The 23,778-nt window shown below is 27.1% G+C and overlaps 2 protein-coding genes and 1 pseudogene across 5 annotated transcripts; 1 reads left to right on the top strand and 2 right to left on the bottom strand.

Annotated features, from left to right (window-relative positions):
• Positions 1-7,104: 7,104 nt before the first annotated feature.
• Positions 7,105-10,472, bottom strand: LOC149884375 (zinc finger MYM-type protein 1-like). Of its 3 annotated transcripts, none has more exons than XM_090098947.1 (2): positions 8,378-10,303; positions 7,105-7,634 (listed from the first exon to the last, which is right to left on the bottom strand). In XM_090098947.1, exons 1-2 carry the CDS (start codon positions 8,690-8,692, stop codon positions 7,587-7,589), a joined length of 363 nt encoding a protein of 120 aa, XP_089955073.1. In that variant the 5' UTR covers positions 8,693-10,303; the 3' UTR covers positions 7,105-7,586. The 3 variants fall into 3 exon arrangements, with proteins under 3 accessions (XP_089955073.1, XP_089955074.1, XP_089955072.1); XM_090098948.1 differs by having other exon boundaries at positions 7,105-7,655; XM_090098946.1 differs by having other exon boundaries at positions 7,105-10,472.
• On the bottom strand, positions 9,021-10,438 carry LOC149884376 (zinc finger MYM-type protein 1-like; annotated as a pseudogene).
• A 599-nt stretch (positions 10,473-11,071) lies between the features above and the next one.
• LOC149884377 (uncharacterized) lies at positions 11,072-21,682 on the top strand. 2 transcript variants are annotated; one of them, XM_090097680.1, is made up of 18 exons: positions 11,072-11,266; positions 12,265-12,319; positions 12,627-13,499; positions 13,603-13,641; positions 13,905-13,949; positions 14,099-14,152; positions 14,434-14,530; positions 14,641-14,806; positions 14,902-15,094; positions 15,208-15,246; positions 15,706-15,855; positions 16,313-16,375; positions 16,534-16,599; positions 16,684-16,728; positions 16,947-17,018; positions 17,202-17,258; positions 17,363-18,443; positions 20,106-21,682. In XM_090097680.1, exons 2-18 carry the CDS (start codon positions 12,308-12,310, stop codon positions 20,156-20,158), a joined length of 3,105 nt encoding a protein of 1,034 aa, XP_089953806.1. In that variant the 5' UTR covers positions 11,072-11,266; positions 12,265-12,307; the 3' UTR covers positions 20,159-21,682. The 2 variants fall into 2 exon arrangements, with proteins under 2 accessions (XP_089953806.1, XP_089953807.1); XM_090097681.1 differs by lacking the exon at positions 20,106-21,682 and having other exon boundaries at positions 17,363-18,871.
• Positions 21,683-23,778: the final 2,096 nt, after the last annotated feature.

Genomic DNA, 23,778 nt, shown 5'->3' on the forward strand with positions numbered 1-23,778 from the left:
ATTTGCTACTTTGATACAACATCAAAACTGTTCCTTGACTAATTTATTTGATGAAAACATTATTTTAGTAAGACAAAAGAAGTTTAATTTATAAAACAATATTTTGATTTAATAAAATGACAAATTTAGTTTTTCAAATAGAAATGTTTGACGACATCATTATTTGCAAATTGATTTAAAAAAAAACGTTAAAATTTTCATTAAAAATTCAAAAGTGAAATTTGTACTAATTAATTTAAAAATACGGGACAAATGTGGTCAAATAAAGGACACGGGACATTTTGTAAAAATACAAGACTGTCCTGGCTAAATACTGTGAGGTAGCTAATTCTAAGTAAAACAAGATGTCGTTAATAAAAATAAAACCACCTAAAGCCATTAATTAATAATTTACACAATAACGAATAAAAAATGAAAAGACGCCAACGCCCGAAGCATTGGAACCAATATAAAAAGGGAGATACAAAACAGAAGAATGAGTTGGAGTAGGAATCAGAGAAGAATTAGTTGGGTTTAGTCGGTAAATGAGAGTCAGTCAGTAGTCAGTCAGTAGTCAGTCAGGAGTTAGTTAAGAGATACGTAAGGAGGGGATACAAGACTCAACTTCAAGAATTACGAAGAGAAGAGTTGGTACAAAGTTTTAGGTTCTTCGGAATATAAGTAGACCGGAGGTTTGATTTTATAAAAGGGGTTTAGAAGAATAAGTATTTATATAATTTTCAAGTGTAGAGATTTCAATAACGATTACGGTATATTAAAGAAAAAGGACTGTTATTATTAGAGTTAAAACAAAAGTTTGCACGTAAAGAAAAGTAGGCGTGTTAACAAGAATAAGTCAGAGTGCTACACAGAACCAAGAGGCTTCCCCATATCCCCACACATTTTTAACCCGAACCTCCTAACCTATGCGAAATACCAACCCCATCCCAATTCCCTGAAATATACCCATAAGTAAATTATAAAAAGCCCCACCTCACAATACTCGCAGATGGCCACCCTAAATAATGTGTAATAAATAAAGTATAATAAATACAAATATAATAAATGATAAATAAATATAAGGAAAACTCAATGAAAAATCTAATATAGAAATATATAATAAATATACTATATATATAAACAAGCATATTTTATGGATTAAATTAGATGTAAGTAAATATACCATATCTTATACATTATAATTACTAATGAAATAAAGATATACAATCCGAATATAATACAATAAAAAAAATGTTTAAAATTGGAGATTAGATCTACACGGAACTAACAATATTTTACAGCTTGTCGCCTTAAACTGCATATATATACTTTCGAGTACTTAAAAATATAAGGTCTACACGAATTTTGTAAATTTTTACACGGTGTTGTCTTCAAAAGCATATACACTTTTGAGCAATTGAAATTGGAGATTAACGTCACACAATATAAATAAAATTTTAAAGCGACTCGTCCTTAAATTGCATATATATTTTGAGCGTTTCAAGTTGCAGATAAGGGCTACACGAAATGAGTTTGTAATATCCTACAGCGATATTCGAAATAATTTCTTAGCTGACTTTAAATAAGAAATGATAAAATCAATCTAAATTTAAAGAATCACGCATATTAACAAACGAAACAAAACTACATGAAAAACTCATCGAAAACAAAGACATTTTTATATGCTAGGTTTTATGTGGAAAACTGAATCAGAGCTAAGGCTAATCTCATTAGATAAATGGTGGATCCGAAATGTATTCATACTCAGTATTAGAAATATGCTCACAATTTAAATTTTTGAAAATTTTTTACTACTAATTATATTTATAATGATGATGGGATTTATTTAACTGTTCTATTTTTTAATGGTGTTCTAAAAATCATCGTTGTTATTGTAAAGGAAGGAAACTTAATCATAATGAGATTTCAAAAAAAAAACTTCATAAGAATGATATTATCTTTTGAAGTTTTATTGAAACACTTTTGTAATCATTTGTTCCGATAAGATATTTATGTTTTAACTTTCATTATTAATCTGTATTTTTTTAGAAGAGTATAGTTTATTTCTTTAGTAGTAGTCTGGGCACTGATGTACAATGATGCAATTACAGATGATACTGAATTTCAGTAATGCAATTACAGATGACAAAGAAAAGGCAATTTCGTTAATTTATTATTATATACAAAAAATAGTGTGATTTCGGTGAACTATATAGAGAATGTCAAGTTATAAATGGCGTCTTTTTTTATAAATAATATCCGTTTGTAAATATTATTTAATTTAAATTGGTACAAATCAAGGAAAGTGTTTTTAGACTCCAAATGTAGAAAGTCTATAACGAAACAAAATCACGGCAAATTTCAAACAAAAACTTTTCTTATAAATCAAGTTAAAAAATCTATAATTTCCAATAAGAAAGGACAATTTATAATTTTCAAAAACAAGTGTCGGGAATTACACTAAAATATTCTTTAATGCGAAAAAATAATTTTAAACTTAATCATGAAGATGTTATCAAACCTGTTTCAGAAATTTGCAATACTTAAGGCGCAACTGTTGCACTTAGTATTCAATACATAAATGTTACTAAATATAATTATACCTCGGTAAAAAATATTCTAGAGAAAGAAAGAGTTTTAGTGAAACATGGAAAACTTAATTTCAGAAACTATTTCATAAGGGATAGTATTTCAGTTTTTTAGTTGAATACATTTTGAATAGATTTGAATTATAATGTAGTAGCAGCTGCATTATAAAAAAAATCTATTCTAATAAAGAAAAAACAATAAAGCTATCATTTAATTTTTATCAAGAAAAATTTAGAAAGTAAAGCAGAATGTCAAGCTTGAAATTTTGCTGTGGATAAAAATGTAATATCAAATGTGAAAACAAGGCGTTCAGTTGAACATAACAACTTTAACTCTCTCTCTCTCTCTCTCTCTCTCTCTCTCTCTCTCTCTCTCTCTCTCTCTCTCTCTCTCTCTCTCATGAGTTCTTAAATAGATTTAGATAAATTGCGCGTTCAAATGAACAAACCCAAAAACGTAGCATTTTTATGATGAGTTTTTTATATTTAAGTTTTACTTTTCACAATAAAAAAAAACTAAGTTTTGTTTTGTTTGTAGCCGTAATAGTTTAAATGAATACTTTTATACATTTAGCTATGCTAAATTTTTATCAATATTCCATCAGAATTGATTACAGCGGCTTCCGCACATACAGATTTCCAGGTTTATTAAATTTTTATTTTTACGGGAAGCTAATTTCCTCTTACAGAAGTTTTTACTTATGTATAGAAAAAGCTAACTATCAATTCCAGGATTTTATTTGCTTCTGTATAAGCAACTATGCTTTTTCGTGTCGCGCTCCAACTTCTATGAGTATTATTATTTAATTAATGCTTTCATTCTCTCCCTACCTGCCCCCGTGTTTTAAGACAATCAAAAAAATGAGAGTGTAAATGATAAGCTGAACGGCGAAACATAGAGTTCACACGAAAATAGAGTTCACGCGAAATATAGAGTTCACACGAAAAATAATAATTATGAATATATGGAAAATCACGTAGTTATTAAACATCTCCGTAATAGAGAAGTTTAATTAAAATCCATAGTTACAATGTCAAGTTCAATGTAAAAAGAATTGGGAAACAGCTACCTGGAATATGTTACTTATGAATGCTAACATGGGCGCCGGCAGGATTTTTTACAAGGGGGGGGGGGGGCAAAACAAAATTTAACAGTGATATTTCAAAAACTACATAAATGTATCAATTTGTCAAGTCATTTTATAAGACCAGTGACAACAAAAAATTAAAGAAAATATAAAAATAAAAACACAAGAATTAAATCATTGTTATTCAGTAAATAGAAATTGTAGTCGTCTGCGTTCACTTCCAAACTTATTTACAATTTGTTCCATAAATTCAGATTTTCTGGAGCGTATTTTTTCACAATGCACGCTCATCATGCAAAGGCCAGACAAACGCTCAGATTGCTAATAATGCTAAATTATACCTAATAATGCTAAATTTTATATTAATATAATGACTAGTTAAAAAACATTAAATGATTTATTACATACAAATTAGACATATTCCAAAAAACAAAACAAAAATTAAAATACGCAGGTTAATGCAAGTTAATCAAATTAAATATATATAATTATAATAATCAACATTTAGCAAGCAAAAAACACAAGGTAATAGTATTATTAAAATGAATATAGCACAATAAATTGGAAAAAATAAATAAATAGAAATACAATACAAACAAGAAACATTTTGCCAACAAACAAAAAAACAACAGCATAAAAAAGTAAATGAAACTGACACATTGACATCTTTCTTCGTTAGTTCGAAGTTTATTTGTTTGTGTAAGAACTTTGTTATTGTAATTCGATTTCTTTTTATTATTATTATTATTTCCTCTCTTTTTTTTGTTTTCTATACTTCTCCTTTATCTATTGTTTTTTCTATTTATTCCTTTTTTATTTTTCTATGATCTTTTTCTATCATATATTTTTTTAAACTTTCATTCAAATATCTTTTTTTTAAAACATAAAATATGCCTTTATAAAAAAGCTTCCGCCATCGTGGAAGTCATTGCATTTGATAGTAATATTTGATTTTAAACGGTAGTAGTTTACATTAAAATGAGTAAACTATAAATGAGTTAAAGTTAACAGTTAAAAGAAATTTTATGAATATTAAGTTTGTTATTTTATTTTTCCAGGAGGGGGCAACTGCCCCCTCTTGCCCTTGCCTGCCGGCGCCCATGAATGCTAACTTCAATATATTCTATTATCTTTCGAAAAGACATTAAGAGAAAAAAAATAACGGTATCTGTAATATACTCCCTAAAATGGACTCAAAATCATGCTAAGCTTCAAAAAAAGAAGGAAAAAAAATTTAATTTAATGCTTCCATATTTCTTATAGCTAAAAAATTTAAGTTTTCCAGAGTTTACAATACACTTAACAAAACTCTTAGGTAAAATAAATCACTAAAACGTCATTAACAAATTAATGTTGTTTTGTTATGAGTAGTGTGTGTCATGAGTATTATGCTATGTTATAACGCTGATAATAAATGTAATAACAATAATAATAATAATAATAATAATAATAATAATAATAATAATAATAATAATAATAATAATAATAATAATAATAATAATAATAATAATAATAATAATAATAATAATAATAATAATAATAATAATAATAATAATAATAATAATAATAATAATAATAATAATAATAATAATAATAATAATAACAATAATAATAATAATAATAATAATAATAATAATAATAATAATAATAATAATAATAATAATAATAATAATAATAATAATAATAATAATAATAATAATAATAATAATAAAAATAATAATAATAACAAATTAATATTAATAAATTTTAGAAACAGTAATACTAACAATAGGAACAACTTAAACAAAAATAGGTACAACAATACTAATAAGGCGCTTGTGTCAACTTTTTTAGCGCTGTCATAAAAAAAACATCTAAGTCGATTTAACATAACTTTTTTAAAACTAAAAATATAAAATGGAAAACATCCCAAGAACTTTTATATTCCTAATTTATATTAAAAAATTAAATTACAAATAAATTTAATTACTAAAATGAAACTTTTTACAGCTTTTATAATGAACTAAAAATCTTTGCAAAAATAGTTTGTTCTCAGTGTTCGTGTACTCAACGTGAATTTGAATTTGCTAATTTGCCAAACTTAAAACAGTGAATGTAACCTTCAGTATTTTCCATAGGTCACATTTTTATGATAAATGAGTTTTTTATGTTTAAGTTTTACTTTTCACAACAAAAAACTTAAGTTTTGTTTTGTTTGTAGCCGTAATAGTTTAAGTGAATGCTTTTATACATTTAACTATGCTAAATTTTTATTAATATTCCATCAGAATTGATTACAGCGGCTTCCGCACATACAGATTTCCAGATTTATTAAATTTTTATTTTTACGGGAAGCTAATTTCCTCTTTCGGATTTTTTTTATTTATGTATAGAAAAAGCTAACTATCAATTCCAGGATTTTATTTGCTACTGTACAAGCAGCTATGTCTTTTCGTGTCGCGCTCCTACAGTAGAATATCAATACCTTCTATAGAATATCAATACCTTCAATCTTTTTTTAAAACTAAAAATATAAAATGGAAAAGATTCCAAGAACTTTTATATTTCTAGTTCATATTAAAAAATTAAATTACAAATAAATTTAATTACTAAAATGAAACTTTTTACAGCTTTTGTAATGAACTAAAAATCTTTGTAAAAATAGTTTGTTCTCAGTGTTCGTGTGCTCAACGTGAACTCGAATTTGCTAATTTGCCAAACTTAAAACAGTGAATATAACCTTCAGTATTTTCCATGGGTTTCCAAACTTCTCGTGCTATTTGATTTTTATTTGCATTTGTTTAAAAATATAGTTTCAAAGTGTGACCCAATATCAGTGCCGAGTTCAACTTTAGCAGCAGTTTTTTTACAAGGAGAGAAACGCTAAAAAATTTCATTCGTCATCTGTAATTCTTGTGATTAATAAGAAACATTTCTCGAAAGAACGAGTTACTATTGATGAAACCTAATAACTTGTTACAAATTATGGAAAAAAACCTATTTCGATTTTCGGTAGAATTAACGAAGACCAATCAATTCGACGAATATATAAGGGTTTAAAGAAGAATAGTTTTTTGACAATAATTTATGAGTTTTAGTAGTCGGCGTTCACTCGTAAACATGCGCAGCGAGATAAATTGTTACACTCCTGTAACCAACGATTAGATTACAAGTTGCAAAGTGTTACGATTATGTATAAACCAACTGTTAAACAATTGAAATATTGTGTGCGTTTTTCTATTTGTTCTTACATAATTGTGACTAGATAATTTACAACGAACTAAAAAAGATGCAACTATTCGTAATTTAAAAATATAAAACGCTTTTATTTCAGAAACTGAAGTAAAAGTCTGCCTCATAATTATGAATGACAAGAAGAGTTAATTTATGGCTGTTCCGCAATTTTACTAAAAGGTAAAGAACTTCGCAGACTTAAAGTCATCTATAAGAAATGAATGCAGTATTATATATTTTTGAGTAGTGAAAATGTTGTGGGTAAATCATCTTTTAGTACTTGCTTCCAGATTTTCTAAACTGTTGATTCTTGTAACAGTAAACTAACTAGTAAAGTTCAAGAAAGAATTTTAAATTGAGATATCGAATGACTTCTCAAAGATACTATTGAAGATTAACAACACTTTTAAAAAAGCTCACAAAGGAATAATATTTGCGATATTAAAAATGAGGCAGTTGTTAGTAACACTTAGTTTCCGAACCAGAAAACTTAAATTTAACTAATGATATTTTGCATAACAGTTTGAGGAAGTGAAATCAGATTTTTAACCTAATTAAGAGTGAAAGTGGAAATTGGATTTAAGAACAATTAAGTAGAAGTAAATAAATTAAGAACGGGTTCACAAAAGAAAAGCAAACAAAGACTCTAATACCTTTCGAGTAACCAGCGTCGGCCTTAGCTTTTTTGACAGGTTGGGCAAAACTTGTGAACGCGCCCCTAGGTATATATGGGTGGGTTGTTACCATTAACAACGAGACCAATGCTCTAAAATGATGAACAAGAGTGCTAAAGGGAATATATAGTTTAATGCAAAGAGATCCATATTGTGCATCAAGTTTCTTATTTAATTAATTTTTTATTAAAGTTATAAACTTAGACTTTTCATGATATGGGTTTATAGAAATGAGTGACTAAATAAATAGACAACGCAACGCTGCTTTTAAAATAACAAATGTTTTTATTAAACATATAATGAATCCTCTAACTATATAAACATTATTAAATTTTAAAATGTAACTTTTCTAGCTTTTTTTGTCCACGAAATCTCTTATCAAACTAGAAAAATCTAAATTTTCATCTATTTCTTGCTCGATTGATAACATAGATAGAGAATTAAGTCGATCTTGCAACATGGTATTTCTTAAATATGTTTTGATTAACTTCAGTTTAGAAAAACTACGTTCTCCACTAGCAACAGTAACAGGTATTGTAAGAAGAATGCGCAGAACAATCCATGTATTTGAATAAAACTCTTGTAGACAATATTTTTTAATAAAGTTCAGTACAAAAAGTGGTGTCATCTCTTTTGTATTTATTTCATTTTCAACATTGCTTAATTTATCTTTAACAAAAAACTGCACACTTATTAGTTCGTCGCATAGCAAAGCACCATCAATTTCTGATTTTGTATTTACAGTTAAATTTTCTTGTAATTGTTTACACAATTTTAAAAGTTCATTCTTGATGGGCAAATTATCCAAATTAAATAAAAAACTCCATATACTTACATATTCATTAAGTTGTTCAAATCTTTCATTTATTGACGACAGACATGTATCTAATAAAGGGTTAAAAAATGTCACTTCAAGTTTCTTCTCGGGATTTTGAATTGGTTCGTCAGCAGCATTTTCATCATAATGACGTTTCACTCGTCGCACTCTTTTAAGCGGCTTAAATATTGGATCGATGTTTAAATCTTCAGCTAACTCTTTGGCATCAATCGTTGTTTGTTTAAAGCAAAACGTTCTGTAATTTTCCAAAAATGTCATGCATTTTTTCAACATTTCAGCGCACTGTATTATATCCATGTCTTTGGCTTGCATTGCTTTACTAACAACGTTTATTGGGAACAGTATATTGTACCATGCAATTAAAGAAACTAAGAAACTATAGTCTTTTAATTGTTCTGCTAATGTTTGCGCTTCGTGTGCAATATCGGGAGTTTTGGTTTCAGTTTCATATATAGTAATTAAAGCATCATGTACGCTGCTTATTTGGTATCGGATGGCTTTGAGGCTCTCAATTTTGGCTTCCCAACGAGTGTCGCATAATCGTTTAAGAGTGAAGTTTGTTGTATGACTAAGTAAAACATTCCAGCGTGAAGTTGATGCAGAAAATAATGTGAATAATCTTTGTATTATGCCAAAAACGTTAATTGGAATTTAGTGAAGACTGCGCTGCGTCACAAATAACCAAATTGAGAGAATGACTTCCACATGGAAGGTAAAAAGCCAAAGGATTCAAATCTAATATTCGCTTTTGTAGACCTATCTTTTTACCTTTCATATTTGCACCGTTATCGTAACCTTGCCCTCGACAAAAGCTTACATTCAGACCAAAATCTTTTAAAGCTCCAATTATGATTTCTGTTAAACCAAGACCTGTCGTGTCGTTAACATTGAAAAACCCAAGAAAGTGTTCATTTATTTTTATAGGATATTCTGATATATTTACAACTCTAATCGTAAGCGAGAGCTGTTCTTTGTGAGATACGTCAGGAGTGCAGTCAGCAATAATAGAATAATATGTACTTTTTAGAGCTTTGGATATAATTATGTTGGTTAATTTTGATGCCATTATATCTATCATTTCATTTTGAATGATTTTTCCACAGTAATGATCAGAAATATCTCCTTTAAGAGCTAGCGTGACGTGGTTTAACATGATCGGATCAAATTTAGCGAGTTACCAACCCTAAAAATTTGCCATTATTAACTGCATACAATTTATCAGAAGAACCTCTAAAGGCCATATTATTTGTTGCCAAGTATAAAGTAATGTTCATCAATCGTTCAAGAACACTTCGCCACCTTAAACTCTCCTTTTCGATTAGTTTTTGTTCTTGTTTATCAATAGTTTCACCAGCTTTCATTCGTATTTCTGTCTCAATCCATAGTTGATAAGCATTTCTGTGTGACTTACTATTTTCGTGAATTTTTTAATGCTTCTATTAAATTCTTCCATTTATTGAATCCATTTCCGTTTAACTTTAAATTCATGTTGAAACCAAAAAATTTGCAGCAAAAACAAAGTACCGCATCTTTAGAAACTGAGTAAACAAGCCAACGTCGTGAAATAACCTCACCATTTGAAAGTTTTCGGTTGTAATAAGCATTTGAAAAATGTCGTCTTCTATTACCGCGTGGATATGTGTCCAAATATTGCACCTATATTAATTACATAATCAACAAATTGAATGTTGCGATGAATTGGCCACAGTCTGAGTAATCGATTGCTGTTTCTTTGGTGCGATCATTTACATCACCATCTTGGCCATCATCATTTTCGTTATCGATATCTTTTTCATCGTAGTGAACATTTCCAACTAATACTATTCCGTCTTCTTCATCGCTGGTTGATGTATCACTAAATATATGCGCAACATTTTCTCCTTCCTTTATTTTATTACAATCACTATTTTCCGATGTAAAATAATTTTCAAGTTTTTTATAATTTTTCTTCAAATTATCAACTTTTTCTGCTTTACGTTTTCTGTATTGAGCACCAGATGGTTTCTTATTATTATGAGTTTTAAAAACATTTTTTTCTTTATTATGAGTACTCTCCATTGATTGCTGCTGACAGTTTCTATTTGTCTAAAATTTTGAAATAAAAAATTACTCGCAAGCTAATAATTCATAAACAATTTCCTTATTTATACTTACCTCCTTTTTATTACCGCAAAATTTGAAAACTTGACAAAAACTGAATTTGAATCACAAATACAACTTTAAATTTCTTCTACAAATTAATAAACAACCCGCTCGCAACTCGTACCGAAAATAACGTTTAAAATTCAAACTTTAAATAGATGGAACGCAAAATAATTGGCGCCGAGAAAGATACAAGTACAAAAATGAATTTAAGTCACAAAATATATGCTATGATTGAAACACTTTTTAGCAAAATTATTAATTTTGCATAAAGAATTTTTAACAGTGTAATAATACAATAAATAAATTATTTAAAGAAAATATTTTTATAAAAAAAACAAACATTCGAAAAAATTTAGGTAGACTTATTTTTTCTATTTATTATATTGTTGAAGTTTGCATACAACGTTTGGCGCCCCAGTTTCCTGGCGCCCTTGGGCGGCGCCCAGCCTTGCCCCCCTCTAAGGCCGGCACTGCGAGTAACCTTTTACTGTTAAAAAGTTGTTATGAAGTTTAAAAGTCGTTAATTTAATAATTCATCTGCTTAATAAGTCGGTAAACTTAGAAGTTGGTTTCTATCCATCACTGGAATTTGACTTCATTCTTTTCAAAATGTTTCCGATTTACTTTAATTCTCATTTTAAAAACGTGAAATTGACTCCTTGAAAACGTTTAAATAGCCTTTAGGAGATATCAAAAGGCATATGTGACCGAAGAAGAGTGTGAAGAGTAAGAGATAGAAAGGTATTTCTTATTTTTAAAAGTTTTGTGTTAGAAAATTCGCGAGGTTATAATAATTTTGCTCTATCTCCATGTTTAAACGTTGGGAGAAAGTTTTTGATTTTTTCTTAAAGTAAAAATTGTTTAAAGTTTTAGCTGTAATTTAAAAAAAAAACAACAACAACTTATGCTTTAAATAATTTGTTTAAGCAAATTATTTAGAAAAAAATGTGTAAAATAAAGCGTGTTTTAAAAGTTATTATCGCTAACTAAAATTAACAACTCATTTTCTCCCAACTTTTAAAACGGGAAATGGAACAAAATAATTCTAACCTCGCGAATTGTTTCTTGATTTTTTATAGAGTATTTCAAAATTACTGTAACCTAATATCAAGAATCTTAGAACAGTAATAAAGGTAACCCAAGTTGAGATTACCTGGTTATAAATGAAACCCATTTTTAAGTTATGTTTATTCTATATTTACTATCATCTTTCAAATAATTGGAAATGTTTTCAAAAACAAGTGTTTATAATAAAAAATAGACGTGGATTTCAGTTAAACATTGAAGCTTGAGCGTTAAAAAAAACACTTGTTGAGTTTTTAAAAAATGTTTATGGATCTCATTATAAATTTTGCCTAATTTCTACATTAGCTACTGTAATGTGCAAATTTGGAAACCGAATTTCATGGCATATAATTTGAATTTCTTATAAGTTTCAAACTTTGGAAAATTTTTTAAAGAGATGTAAAATTTTTTATTCACCTGTAATTTAACGTAGTTGACTGGATTACTTACAAAAATAAATAAAACTAACAAAAAATTTTATTTATCATTACTGTCATAAACACGCTCTCTTGGTTTATTAGTACAGTGAACAAATTTAAAATAAAGTATAATAAACAACTAAACATCTGCTTAACATGGTTTTACATTAAGAAGTAGAGAAATTAATGTTTTTTCTACTTTAAAATTATACATGCCACATCAAAAGCAACATTAACTTAAAACTTTATATTTAGAAATATTTTTAACTGTTTTCCGAAGTTCTGAGGACTATTGAAAATGAGTTCTACGGTAAGCAAATTTACTTTTTAATATAGTATTATTATATAGATAAAATTTCTTGGATAATCAGATATTATTAAATTTCATTACTTATCAAATTTTTAACATTACTTAACTGATTAATAATCAACTGAGTAATTATAAATCTGGTAATACCTGACAAGAAAATCTAAGATAATAAAGGTTTTGGATCACTAATATTTTCAAAAATTCAGCGCAGCATTCACTACTATCTCATCATAAGTTGTTACGTCACTAATTTATAAATTTAGCATAATTAAACTTTAAACGTTATTATTACTGATTTATATTACAGCTTGTAAAAGATGTTGCTGAAACGGACTGCATAAAAAACTATGAAGTATTTGATATGCCTATAAACTTGGTTTCCAAAATAGGTGAAGGAACATCAGCTTCAGTCTTCAAGTATAGCTTAGGAAACAAACAAACGGCCGTGAAGTTGATTAAAACCCAATTTTCTCAAAGAAAAACAATGCTAATTGCAACAAAATTAAAAAAACTACAACATAAAAATGTTGTAAACTTTCTAGGTTATTCTGTAAGGCCAACCGCTTTGTTTTTTGAATTATGCGCCACTAATATTGAACAAATGGAAGTCAATAATCTGTCTCAGCTCATTGATCTCCTAAATGAAGAGAAAATTTTTTTATTTCAACAAAGATTAGATTTTCTTTTACAAATGTCAGAAGGAATTGAATATTTGCACGAACACAATATAGTTCATAGAGATATCAAGCTTTCAAACATTTTAGTGACAGGGCATCAGTACAATGTAACTTTAAAAGTCAGCGACTTTGATGACTTTGTTGATATAAAAGCAACAGTTACATGTAATAAGACGAAGCCCAACAATCAAGGAATGACCCTTGCCTACACAAGTCCTGAACTGTGTAATTGTGAGGTGGAATCTCCAAACAAAAAATCCGATATGTACGCTCTTGCAATAACTGCATTCGAGCTTTTTAGCAGTTTTTCCACAGCATGGCATGGTGTTATACCATTGTTTAAAGATATACTTTTGCTTGATGCAATCAAATCTGGAAAACGACCAAACATAAGCCACATTACCGGTTTATATACGGAAAATACAATTAATGTGGTTATAGTTACTAACCTGATCGAGACTACATGGCAAGACAATCCAACGGCTAGACCAACCATATCTAAGGTAATAAAAAAAGAAAAGCTTTAATTTCACTTTCACTTTGAAATTTAGATATAAAAATATACTAAAGATATATATAACAAGCTCATTAACAACATTTTTTTAGTGGAGAGAAACAGTGTCAAGTATAATAACATCTGTCATGGTAGGTGATCTTTCATGTTTTAGCTATAGCAATAACAAACATTTTTATTGCAAACTTGTAATTTATTTAATTCAAAAGTTGTTTTTTTAATATGCATCCTCACATACCTATTCATTAAAAATTGACTACCACGCCCACCTTTATACTAGGCTAAAAATAAAACTTCTGAAAATTTATTTCATGCAATGTGAGAGTAACAAGAGTAGTACAATATTCCAAATGTTATTTAACACAGTTCATTATAAATACTTATATTAAATTAGGGTGCACCAATTCAAGCATGTGACATAAATACATCAACATTGCAGGTTTGTTTTTTTTTAAATAGAACATGCAAACAAGAAACTTGCAACTTCTACAGACTTTTGAGTAATTCACTTTTAAAGAAGTAGTTCTGAAAATAACCCTTCAATAGCACACAACTTTCTTCCTAATTATTTCAAAAATACAATTATAGGTATCAAGTAGCATTCAGCCATATCATGAAGAGAAGATAGTAAATAAAAGTCAGGTAACAAACCCATTAGGTTACTAACTCAGCAATGATAACAACAAAGAGCATTTATATAACTTAGACTTTAGTAATTATCATTATAATATTTATAATAATTAAAATATATATTATAATAATTATAATAAACTTTATATTAAAATTTACTTTTGCTGCAGAATCTTATTCATATAAATCCAGAGGGAAAAAAAAACAACATTTTGACTGTCCTATGTTTTTATATTGTAAATAGCAAGCCAATATTTTAGGAGAAACTCAGTGATTAAAAATTATAATTTTAGAGAAAACGACTTTCTCCAATTAAGGAAGCAAAGCACTATATTTCATTAAAGGAAGATCCAAGTTATTTAAAAAGAGAATTTATTAACCAAACAAAAGGTCAGAAAACTTGTCAGAAAATATATTTCTACAAACTTTCTAATGTAAAAAAAATAATATCAGAATGAAATATTACATAACAGATATCAAATATGGTTTTACTTGTATAGGTTTTGGAGTGTTTGCATGCAAAAGCTTAAAAAAAGGAGAATTCATAGTAGAATATAGGGGGGATTTCGTTGCAAAAAGCACACTGGAAAATAAAGAAAAGTTATACGAAGAAACAAATGCTGGCAGTTATGTTTATGACTTTTTACACAAAAATATTGAATACTGGTACTAAACTAAATTTTATTCTAAAATTCATCTAAATTTTATAATGTTTTCTTTATTTATATTGATATTCTTTTAAAACAAAAATTTTTATTTAGCATTGATGCAACTCCATACAATGAATACTTAGGACGCTATGTTAATGACTCAAAATACTTTGCAAATGCATACATGAAAAAGATTTTGCATTGTGATGTTCCTCATTTATGTTTATTTGCTTTGAAAGACATTTGTGTTGGTGATGAAATTCTCTACTTTTATGGAGTTGATAATCTAAAGTGGCATGCTGAGGTTTTTTTTATTTTCTTCTCAAGTTTTAACTACTTATTTTTATATTTTGCCAATTATTTGCATTCCCTGGTGATTTACTTAAAATGTTACTAAAAAACCTTTTTTTAACTCAGGAATTTCAAATGAAGACAGAGCAAAAAAGAATATCAAAGGTAAAAAAACCTTTTAAAAATTTTATCCACACTTTATAAGATAATAACTGTGTGCACAACTATTTAATAATACCCAAATAAATTGTTTTGTAATAAACAAAGTTTGCTGCACCCTACCTCTAAAATCATTTTCACATTGTTAGAGCCGTTCTGTTTTTAGGGCTATCATAAATTACACTTTTTTTTTCTTCACAAGGATGAATAATAACTTAAGTGAGAAAGATTTATTTTTGAGAACAATTTACTGATTTTTTTAGTTCTAAAGTTAATTTTTGATTTTGAAGCATTATTTTCTTGTTATCTCAAAGTCAATTTAAAAAAACAAGATATTTTTGAAATTTTTTTTATATTCATGTTATATTCACTCTTGTTACTAAAAAAGTATAATCAAAAAGTGTTTATTTTATATGAGAAAATTGATCATTTTTTTTTATTGAAAAAAAAACAACAAACATTTAGATTGAAAAATTACAAAGACCGAAAAATGGCATAGGACCAGTTGAGAAAAGTGCACAGTTAGATAAAGACAAAGAAGTCAGAAGTGATGTACAGTTTAATAAAGTCACAAAATTGGCAGCTACAGATTGTGATGAAAAAGACAATATTCAAGTAAATATTTCTAAAAAAAGACTAAATGAATATAAAACAAAAATACATGATATTATTATTTAAAAGCAAAATTTTTTTGGCAAAAAAAAAAAACTTCCTTCACATGTTTTGCAACATACTTATAACAGATTCATTATTTTAATTATATTACTTCTTGTATTTAATCTTAAAGGTTCATCTGATGTACTCTAACCCTAAAAATATTCTTAATAAAGTAAGGATATTTTAAATATAGGGAGTAATATTTTTTAAAACCTAGTATTTATAAGCAAACTCAAACTCATAATGAAAATTCAAAAGATATTTGACTAGATTTCTACTTTGATTCTGTTAATTCTATTTCTTTTTCAATTGTTATTATACTTTTTTCATCATTGGTTTTGGCTAGTGACTTTATCAATTATCAAAAAAAAAAGAAAAAGAAAAAAGAAACATCTTTTTATTTTATTTACAATAGATTTTTTCATCAATCACCCAAGAACATCAAAGTGAAAAAGAGTCTTTACCCCAAACTCCACAGGTATACTGCTTTTGTAAACAAATTCATGCTTTTTAATATTTGAAGATTGATTAAAACTAATTGATCATTTGAGAGCAAAAATATTCAGCATTTCAAACTTTAATGGAAATATTTTATGTGCAACAAATGATATAGATTTTTAAAAATTTAATTTAAAGTCCTGTGATGAAGAAAGAATTGATACTCTAGAAAATGAAAGCACATCAAGATCAGATTCCAGTGAGGTATGTGAAGTTTTAACTTTAATTTACTACCACTTCGCATTTATGATATGATTTGATTTAAACAAAATGCTAATGATTTTTTAGGATGACATTGATTTTGAAGCTCTTAACTACAACTTAGTTTTAGAGGTAAATTTATTATTTTATTTGTTAAGCTGAAAACAATTTTAAATACACAAAATGTTTTTTTAAATACACAAAATGTGTTATTTAATTTAATTTTTTAAATGTTATTTGATTATGAATAACTTTTCCATGTTTAAAGTGATCAAAATCAAGTTAAGTTTATTGCTGTTTGATTTATTTTTGATTAATGTAGCAAATATCTTAATCACATTTCTTTGCAGATATCTGATATTAAAAATGCCAAAATAGCTTCAAGCACTTTTATGATAGATGATGTGACAGACAAATCTCAGGTAAAAATTAAGCTGACTTTTTAATAAAAAATATTTTAAATACTTAACATTTTAAAAACTAAGAAAAACACTGATTTTATACTAAACATAATAAATCTTTCTTAGCATTATATGAAATAAAATCAAGAAAAACTATTAAAAAAGAAAACATCTCTTACTTCATACTATTGTTAAATATTCTAGGTAGGTCAAAACAGCCAACCAACATTGCCTGATGAAGAAATGCCTAAAAAAGTTAAGGTACCTTTGAAAAATACATTTTTTTTACACAATTTATAAATCAATCTGAATAAAGTTAAATCCCAAAATTTTCAGAAATTGAAATTTAAAATTCTAAACTTTAGAATGTAAGAAAAAAGAAGCCACATCGATTTTGCATTTTTTGTAAAAAGTTTACATCATATTTAACAAGACACATAAAGCTTATGCACAAAAGTCATCCAGAAGTTGAAGTTGCATCATCAATTAAATCAAAGAAAGAAAGAGATGAAGCTTTTGGAATGTTTAAAAGAAAAGGGATTTTGGAAGTCAATGTAGCTGAAGCTGGAAAAGCGGAACCAAAATATGAAAGAGAACGAGAGGCTCAAAAATATAAAGAAGTTAGTTATTGCAGTCAATGCCTTGTGTTTATTTCAAAACGATTCTGGCACAATCATGTGAAGTCGTGTCAAAAACACTCATGTCAAAAAGTTCTTCCTGTTCCAGTGGGGCTTCTAAGATTACCTGAAGAAGCAAGATTAAGTGATGAATTTAAAAAAAACATTTTATCACATTTTCGAACAGATAAAATTGGTCAGATTTGCCTAAAAGACATAACAATTCTTAAAATTGGTTCAGTCTTTTATGATAAAGAAAAGAGGAAACTTGATAAAGTTATGGAAGCAAGAAGCTCTGTCAGAAACGCCATGAGACAATTGGCACATCTTTACAACCTATTTTTACACTTCAAAAACTTACCAACACAAAGTAAAGATTCTAGTAGTATGTTTTTGCGCTCTAACTTCTTTGCCTTAAGAGAAGCAATAGATATTTTTACAAAAAAGGCAGATTCAGGCATCAAAGCTGGTTTAAAACAAAATTTATTTTATTTAATAAAACGTGCTGCAAAAGTTCTTAAAGCATTATATTTATCAGAAGCAAATGACAATGATGCTAGTGAAACTGACAAGTTTGTTAGTGTTTTAGAAATGTGGGAGGACTTTATCTTTGGAGATGCCACTTACCAACTAAATAAAAACAAAAACGTAAAATCCCGTAAACCATCTGAACTTCCAGTTGAAGAAGATGTGATTGCTTTTCGCAATTTTGTAATTACAAAAATGGCAGATTTAGCAAAAGATTCCTACCAATGGTTTGACTCTGAATGTTTTGTTGAGCTTCGGGATTGCGCATGTGCAAGACTTACATTGCTAAATGCTAGAAGAGGTATGGAATTACAACTATTGTTTTTTATACTATTTAACAAATTCTAAAATAATATCAGCTATTAACATCATATCATTTCAGGATGAACTACTTCCATATAACTTGCATAATCTTAGTTTTTTATAATTACAAATACAATTTTATCTAAGCTTAAGAAAAAAAAAATTAGAGCTTGTAACTGATGTTAATGTAATTTTAAATAGTGTTAATTTAGCAAGATAACCTTGTGGTTTTTTACTATAAAAGATATTTTGTAAAACATAAAGGTTTTCAACTAATATTTATGAGATTGACATAAAAGCTTGTTGTTCTCACAAACTTTGTGGCTTTAAAGTCTGTTTACTTCATTTTTTATGTTAATTGTATACAAGATCTTTTTTTAAAATCTATGCCTACTTTTTAAGTGATATAACAAGGTCAAGGTCAATTATAACACATGATTAATAAATCAATAGTTTCTGCTAAAAAAATAAAAAAAAAAAAAAAAATAAAACAAGAATCCTCATAAAACAGTATTTGAGATTTTTCTTTGATTAAAGTAAAATTGTTCTTCGAATAGAATATTAACAGATTTAAATAATACAAATAATTAATTATATTGGTAAACTAAACAAACCTAGTAGAATAAACATATGAAATGGTAGATCATTATTATAAATATATGGTAAAAATATAAAGGCTAAGTGTCAATAAATATCTTTTTTTTTTTTTTTCTTTTATAATAATAATAACAGTAATAGTAATAATAATTATTATTATTATTTATCTTTTAATTTATTTTATTTAATAATATCATTATAACTTTATATATTTTATTTAATAATATTATTTTTAATATTACTATTTATTATTACTACTATTATTATTATCTTTATTATTACTATTATTACTATTATTATTATTATTATTATCATTATTATTATTATTATTATTATTATTATTATTATTATTATTATTATTATTATTATTATTACTACTATTATTTTTATTATTATTATTATTATTATTATTATTATTATTATTATTATTATTATTATTATTATTAGTTTTTATTATTATTATTATTATTATTATTATTATTATTATTATTATTATTATTAGTTTTTATTATTATTATTATTATTATTATTATTATTATTATTATTATTATTATTATTATTATTATTATTATTATATAAGTTTTTTTTATAAAAAGTTACTAAAAACTGCCATTAGAATAAGAGTTCACATCATCCTTCTCTTTCTCAATGTCTAAATAACCTTCATTTATTGATCTTACATGTTTTCTTCGTTTTTTATTAATATCAGTCAATTTTCTTGACATACTTGATTATCACTTTTTATCTTTTTTGGAAGCTCCTTTTTTCGAAATTAACACCTCCAGAAAACCCAAGCATTTTAAAAATGCAACTTAAAGAAGAAAATCCATCATTGTAATTTAAAATAGAAGAATAAACAGATATTCCAAGAATTTTCCTTGCAGTAAAAGTAGTTTTAGGGCGTCACTTCCAAATGAAACCACTAAATGACTCTGCAGTTTTGTGTCATGTAAACACTTTCTTAGCATTTCAGGGTTTGACAATTCTTGAAAAATAGGTTTAATTTCTTCCATAATTGTCACAGGTAAATTAATTTTTTATCCATTGCTTATTTTACCCATAGCGTTATCTGATTGCCATTTACACCAACTGTTTTTCACTTTTAAACAAAATTGATGACGAGTGACTTCATATGGAAAGTTTGTACAATGGTAAAGTACAGCTATTACAGAATTTCCTATACTCAGTAGGTTATTTTTATTTTGTCTTATAGCCATTTCAACAAAGTTCTGAATTGTGTCACTAGCTTTGAACTAGAAGCACTTCGATTTATAGAAGGTGATGAATAAAATGTACTTTCAAAGTCACAGTTTGGACATTGTATTATAATTCCAATAGAAAATCCCATACCTATAGATTCATTATGAAAAATAGTTAGCTTGCTATTACACTCACTGCATGTAGAATACTGTTCAAATACATTTTTAATAATTCTAAGGTTGCAAATAAAGAAAAAACTGTCAACTTTGGAATCACAATTTGTTGCAGCACTTAAGTCATGTTATTTATTAAGCTTTGATACACTTGTTGTTTCTAATTTCCTGCTACGACCATTTACTTCCTCTGCTCTCCATGTATACCTATTTCCTTGATATTTTCACTTTAAATTTCTAATATTACTTCTTTTGTTCGCCATATCCAGATAGATAGCTTTCAGTTCAGTTACATTGTATTAATGCTACAGAGCATATTTTTAAGAAATATTATATTTTACAGAACAGTAGAAAAGCATAATAGATCTAACATTGAAAAATACTTCAAAACTTTAAGTTGAAACCTTCCAGAAGTAATGAATAAATTTGTTGTTTATACCGTTGCTATGACGTTGCTAAGGAGTAGGAAACTGTATTAACCACAAAAATGGTATTTTTTGTTACTTTTTAAGCATATAATAGTAAAAATATATTACGGATTTTGTACTTCGATGCTTAAAATAACATAATTCAAAAGAAAAAAAAAATTTTTTTTTTGATTTTTAATGGGGGTGAGCCACCTTAAGGAAATATTTCATAAAATGTATATGAGTTGAAAATATTAAAACACGAATATCTATGGAACCAAATAAGCTACAGGAGTGGTTGAAACCATTTTAAAAATAAAATATATTAAGTAATGCAATGCATTTTTAATAAAAAAGATTTACATTGGCTATAAAAATTGCCTAAACTCCCTTGTAATATGTAAAAACAAAACTCAGGCTAACTACGCAAAGCGCGAAATGGTTAAAAAAAGATTGAATTTTTTATTTATTAATTAAATCAACATAAAAGACGAAGTTTATTAATTATTCTAAACTTAATTTATAACAATTTAATCAGGCAAGATTTAATTTTTGTAAGTGTCTCTCATCGGTCCAGTTAAACATTTTTGCGCTTGACTATTTTTTGAAATGTTCTCAAAACATCTATGAAGCCGTGGGCAAGTTGTCGCAACTAAATATTGTATGCGTGGTCAAGATCAGAGTGCGATCGCACGCCTTTCCCGACCAAGCCTGACTACACTATTTTATATTTTAGGCTTTGTGTTTTATTAGAAAGATTTATTTATGAAAATTTTAGTAAAGTTTTGTATCTTTTTAAATGGTTTACTTCAAAGGAAATTTTCCGAATTTTTTATAGCTAAATCCTGGAAAGTCCTGGAATTTTTTTTTTAGGGGGAAAATATCCTGGAAAAGTCCTGGAACTTTTTTGCGAAATTCCTGGAAAAGTTGGAAAATGGTCCTGGAAAGTCCTGGAAAGTCCTGGAATTTTGATTCTTTTTTTCTGTGGAAACCCTAAATATGTATTTCAGTCTGTATTAATATACAAATTCAAATATATATATAGTAGAATAAAATATATTATCGCGCTTTATTATATATACTTTACTATAATATAATTTTAATAATGTTAAATTGGTATTTAATACAATGGATATAATTATTTTAGATTTTTAGTAAAAATATTTTTTAATCTCCACTTATTATAGCTGATTTATCCTGGTTAAAATGGTCACCTCATTCATCACTTACATATTCTGGATAATGGCGCTCGCACATTGGAGCTAGAATTTCCATAGCGAAAAATAGTTTAAGTAATAAAAAAAATTTGATGCATGTATTTGCTACTAGATTTTAACTTAGGTTCTATAAAATATATATAAGTGTCATAAAAAAAAGGATCGTCTATTTCTTTAGAAAACTTACAAGACAATATTCGTAATTTTTGACAATGATATTAGAAAATAGAAATGTCAAAATTTAAAATCTTCTTAAATCACCATTTAAACAAGCTACTAAACTGATGCAAATAGGACTTGTTGATAACTAACTCTGGGGTTTTTTAACTTGTTTGATGCATTTGCGAAAAATTATTTCTATTGTTATCCCAATTGAAATAATTTAGCAAAAGGCTGGGATAATTTTAAAACAATATTTTCTCTGAAGAGTACTGCATAACAATCCTTTTGCATTGTGAAAGACTGACTCATATGTCAGTTTAAAAATGTGGTCATACATTGGTCGTTTTGTTTAAGTTAGATCATTAGAATACATGTATTGGGGTTTGACTTACGTGTAAAGCTTACGTATAATGCTAGTAATTCAGTTTATTTATTTCTAAAAAACACAATTTTTATCAAAGGATATAAAATGATAAAATATATGCTGTACTCAAAGCAGATTGCTCCATTTTTAATCACATTAAAGGGTGCGCATAGTGTTTACATTTAACACTTCATAATTTGTCCAGAGTGAGCCAGGTGTGGCCAAAACCACAAATATTCAATATAAATGAAACCTATTTTTTATATTAAAAAAATCAAGCATGTACACTAAGCATTACAATAACGGATTTTTTAAAAAGAAAAGTCCTGTTTGGTTCTCTATAATATTACACTAATGAAATTCACGAAAATTCTTAGTGTGTTGAGTTTTTATCATATATCCTAAAATGTTTTTGTAACCAATATCTATACATGCTGTTAAAAAGCAGAATCTTTTTTGTAAAAATGTCTTAAAATAAGTTTTAGAGAAAAAAACAAAAACAAAAAAACATTTGTTACACTTTTCAACTTTTAACAACAGGAACTTGTTTTTCCCAGAATTGCTCAGTTTGTACTTTAAGTCTATATATTCTCCAGGCAATATAGAGTAAAAGCAAATAACAACTGTTTGCTAAAAGCTAAATTAATAATTAGTTGAAGCAGTCTAGAGAAGAAAAATCTTAGTAACTTGCCTAATCTATGATTAACTTGCCAAATCTTTGATTAAAAACACCAAGTTCAATATAAATGAAAAAAAAAAAAAGCGACAAGAAGCTTATAAAAGTTTAACCTAATATATTAACTATAGATCATTTTCTTATATACAACATATAAATGGCGCGACTCAGTCAGAGATTTGCAATTAACTAAACAAAGAATAACAAAATCTAAGAAGTGAAGCTATCAAAATATTTATTTAACTATTGTATTTCGATGTTGAATGTTAAATATATTTTGAAAGTACATATATTAATATTATTAAATTTCACAAGAAAGTTTGTGAAGTTTTGTAGGTGAGAACGCACGCACTTTGCGTTTTACACTCGACATCAGCTTTTGCAAAATCATCGGCTGGACTTTCTTGGTAGCTCTAATCCATTAATTTTTGAATTCTTTAATGTTTTTTGCTTCTTTTACATTGAACCTTAGTTTTCTTTGGACAAGAGCCCAATATCTTTCGATAGGACGTAGTTCGGGACTATTTGGTGGATTGC

The sequence above is a fragment of the Hydra viridissima genome, unplaced genomic scaffold (genome assembly GCF_058129835.1).
Source record: "Hydra viridissima isolate aposymbiotic clone 2 unplaced genomic scaffold, HvirCarnegie_v1 scaffold_9, whole genome shotgun sequence".
NCBI classification, from domain to species: domain Eukaryota; kingdom Metazoa; phylum Cnidaria; class Hydrozoa; order Anthoathecata; family Hydridae; genus Hydra; species Hydra viridissima.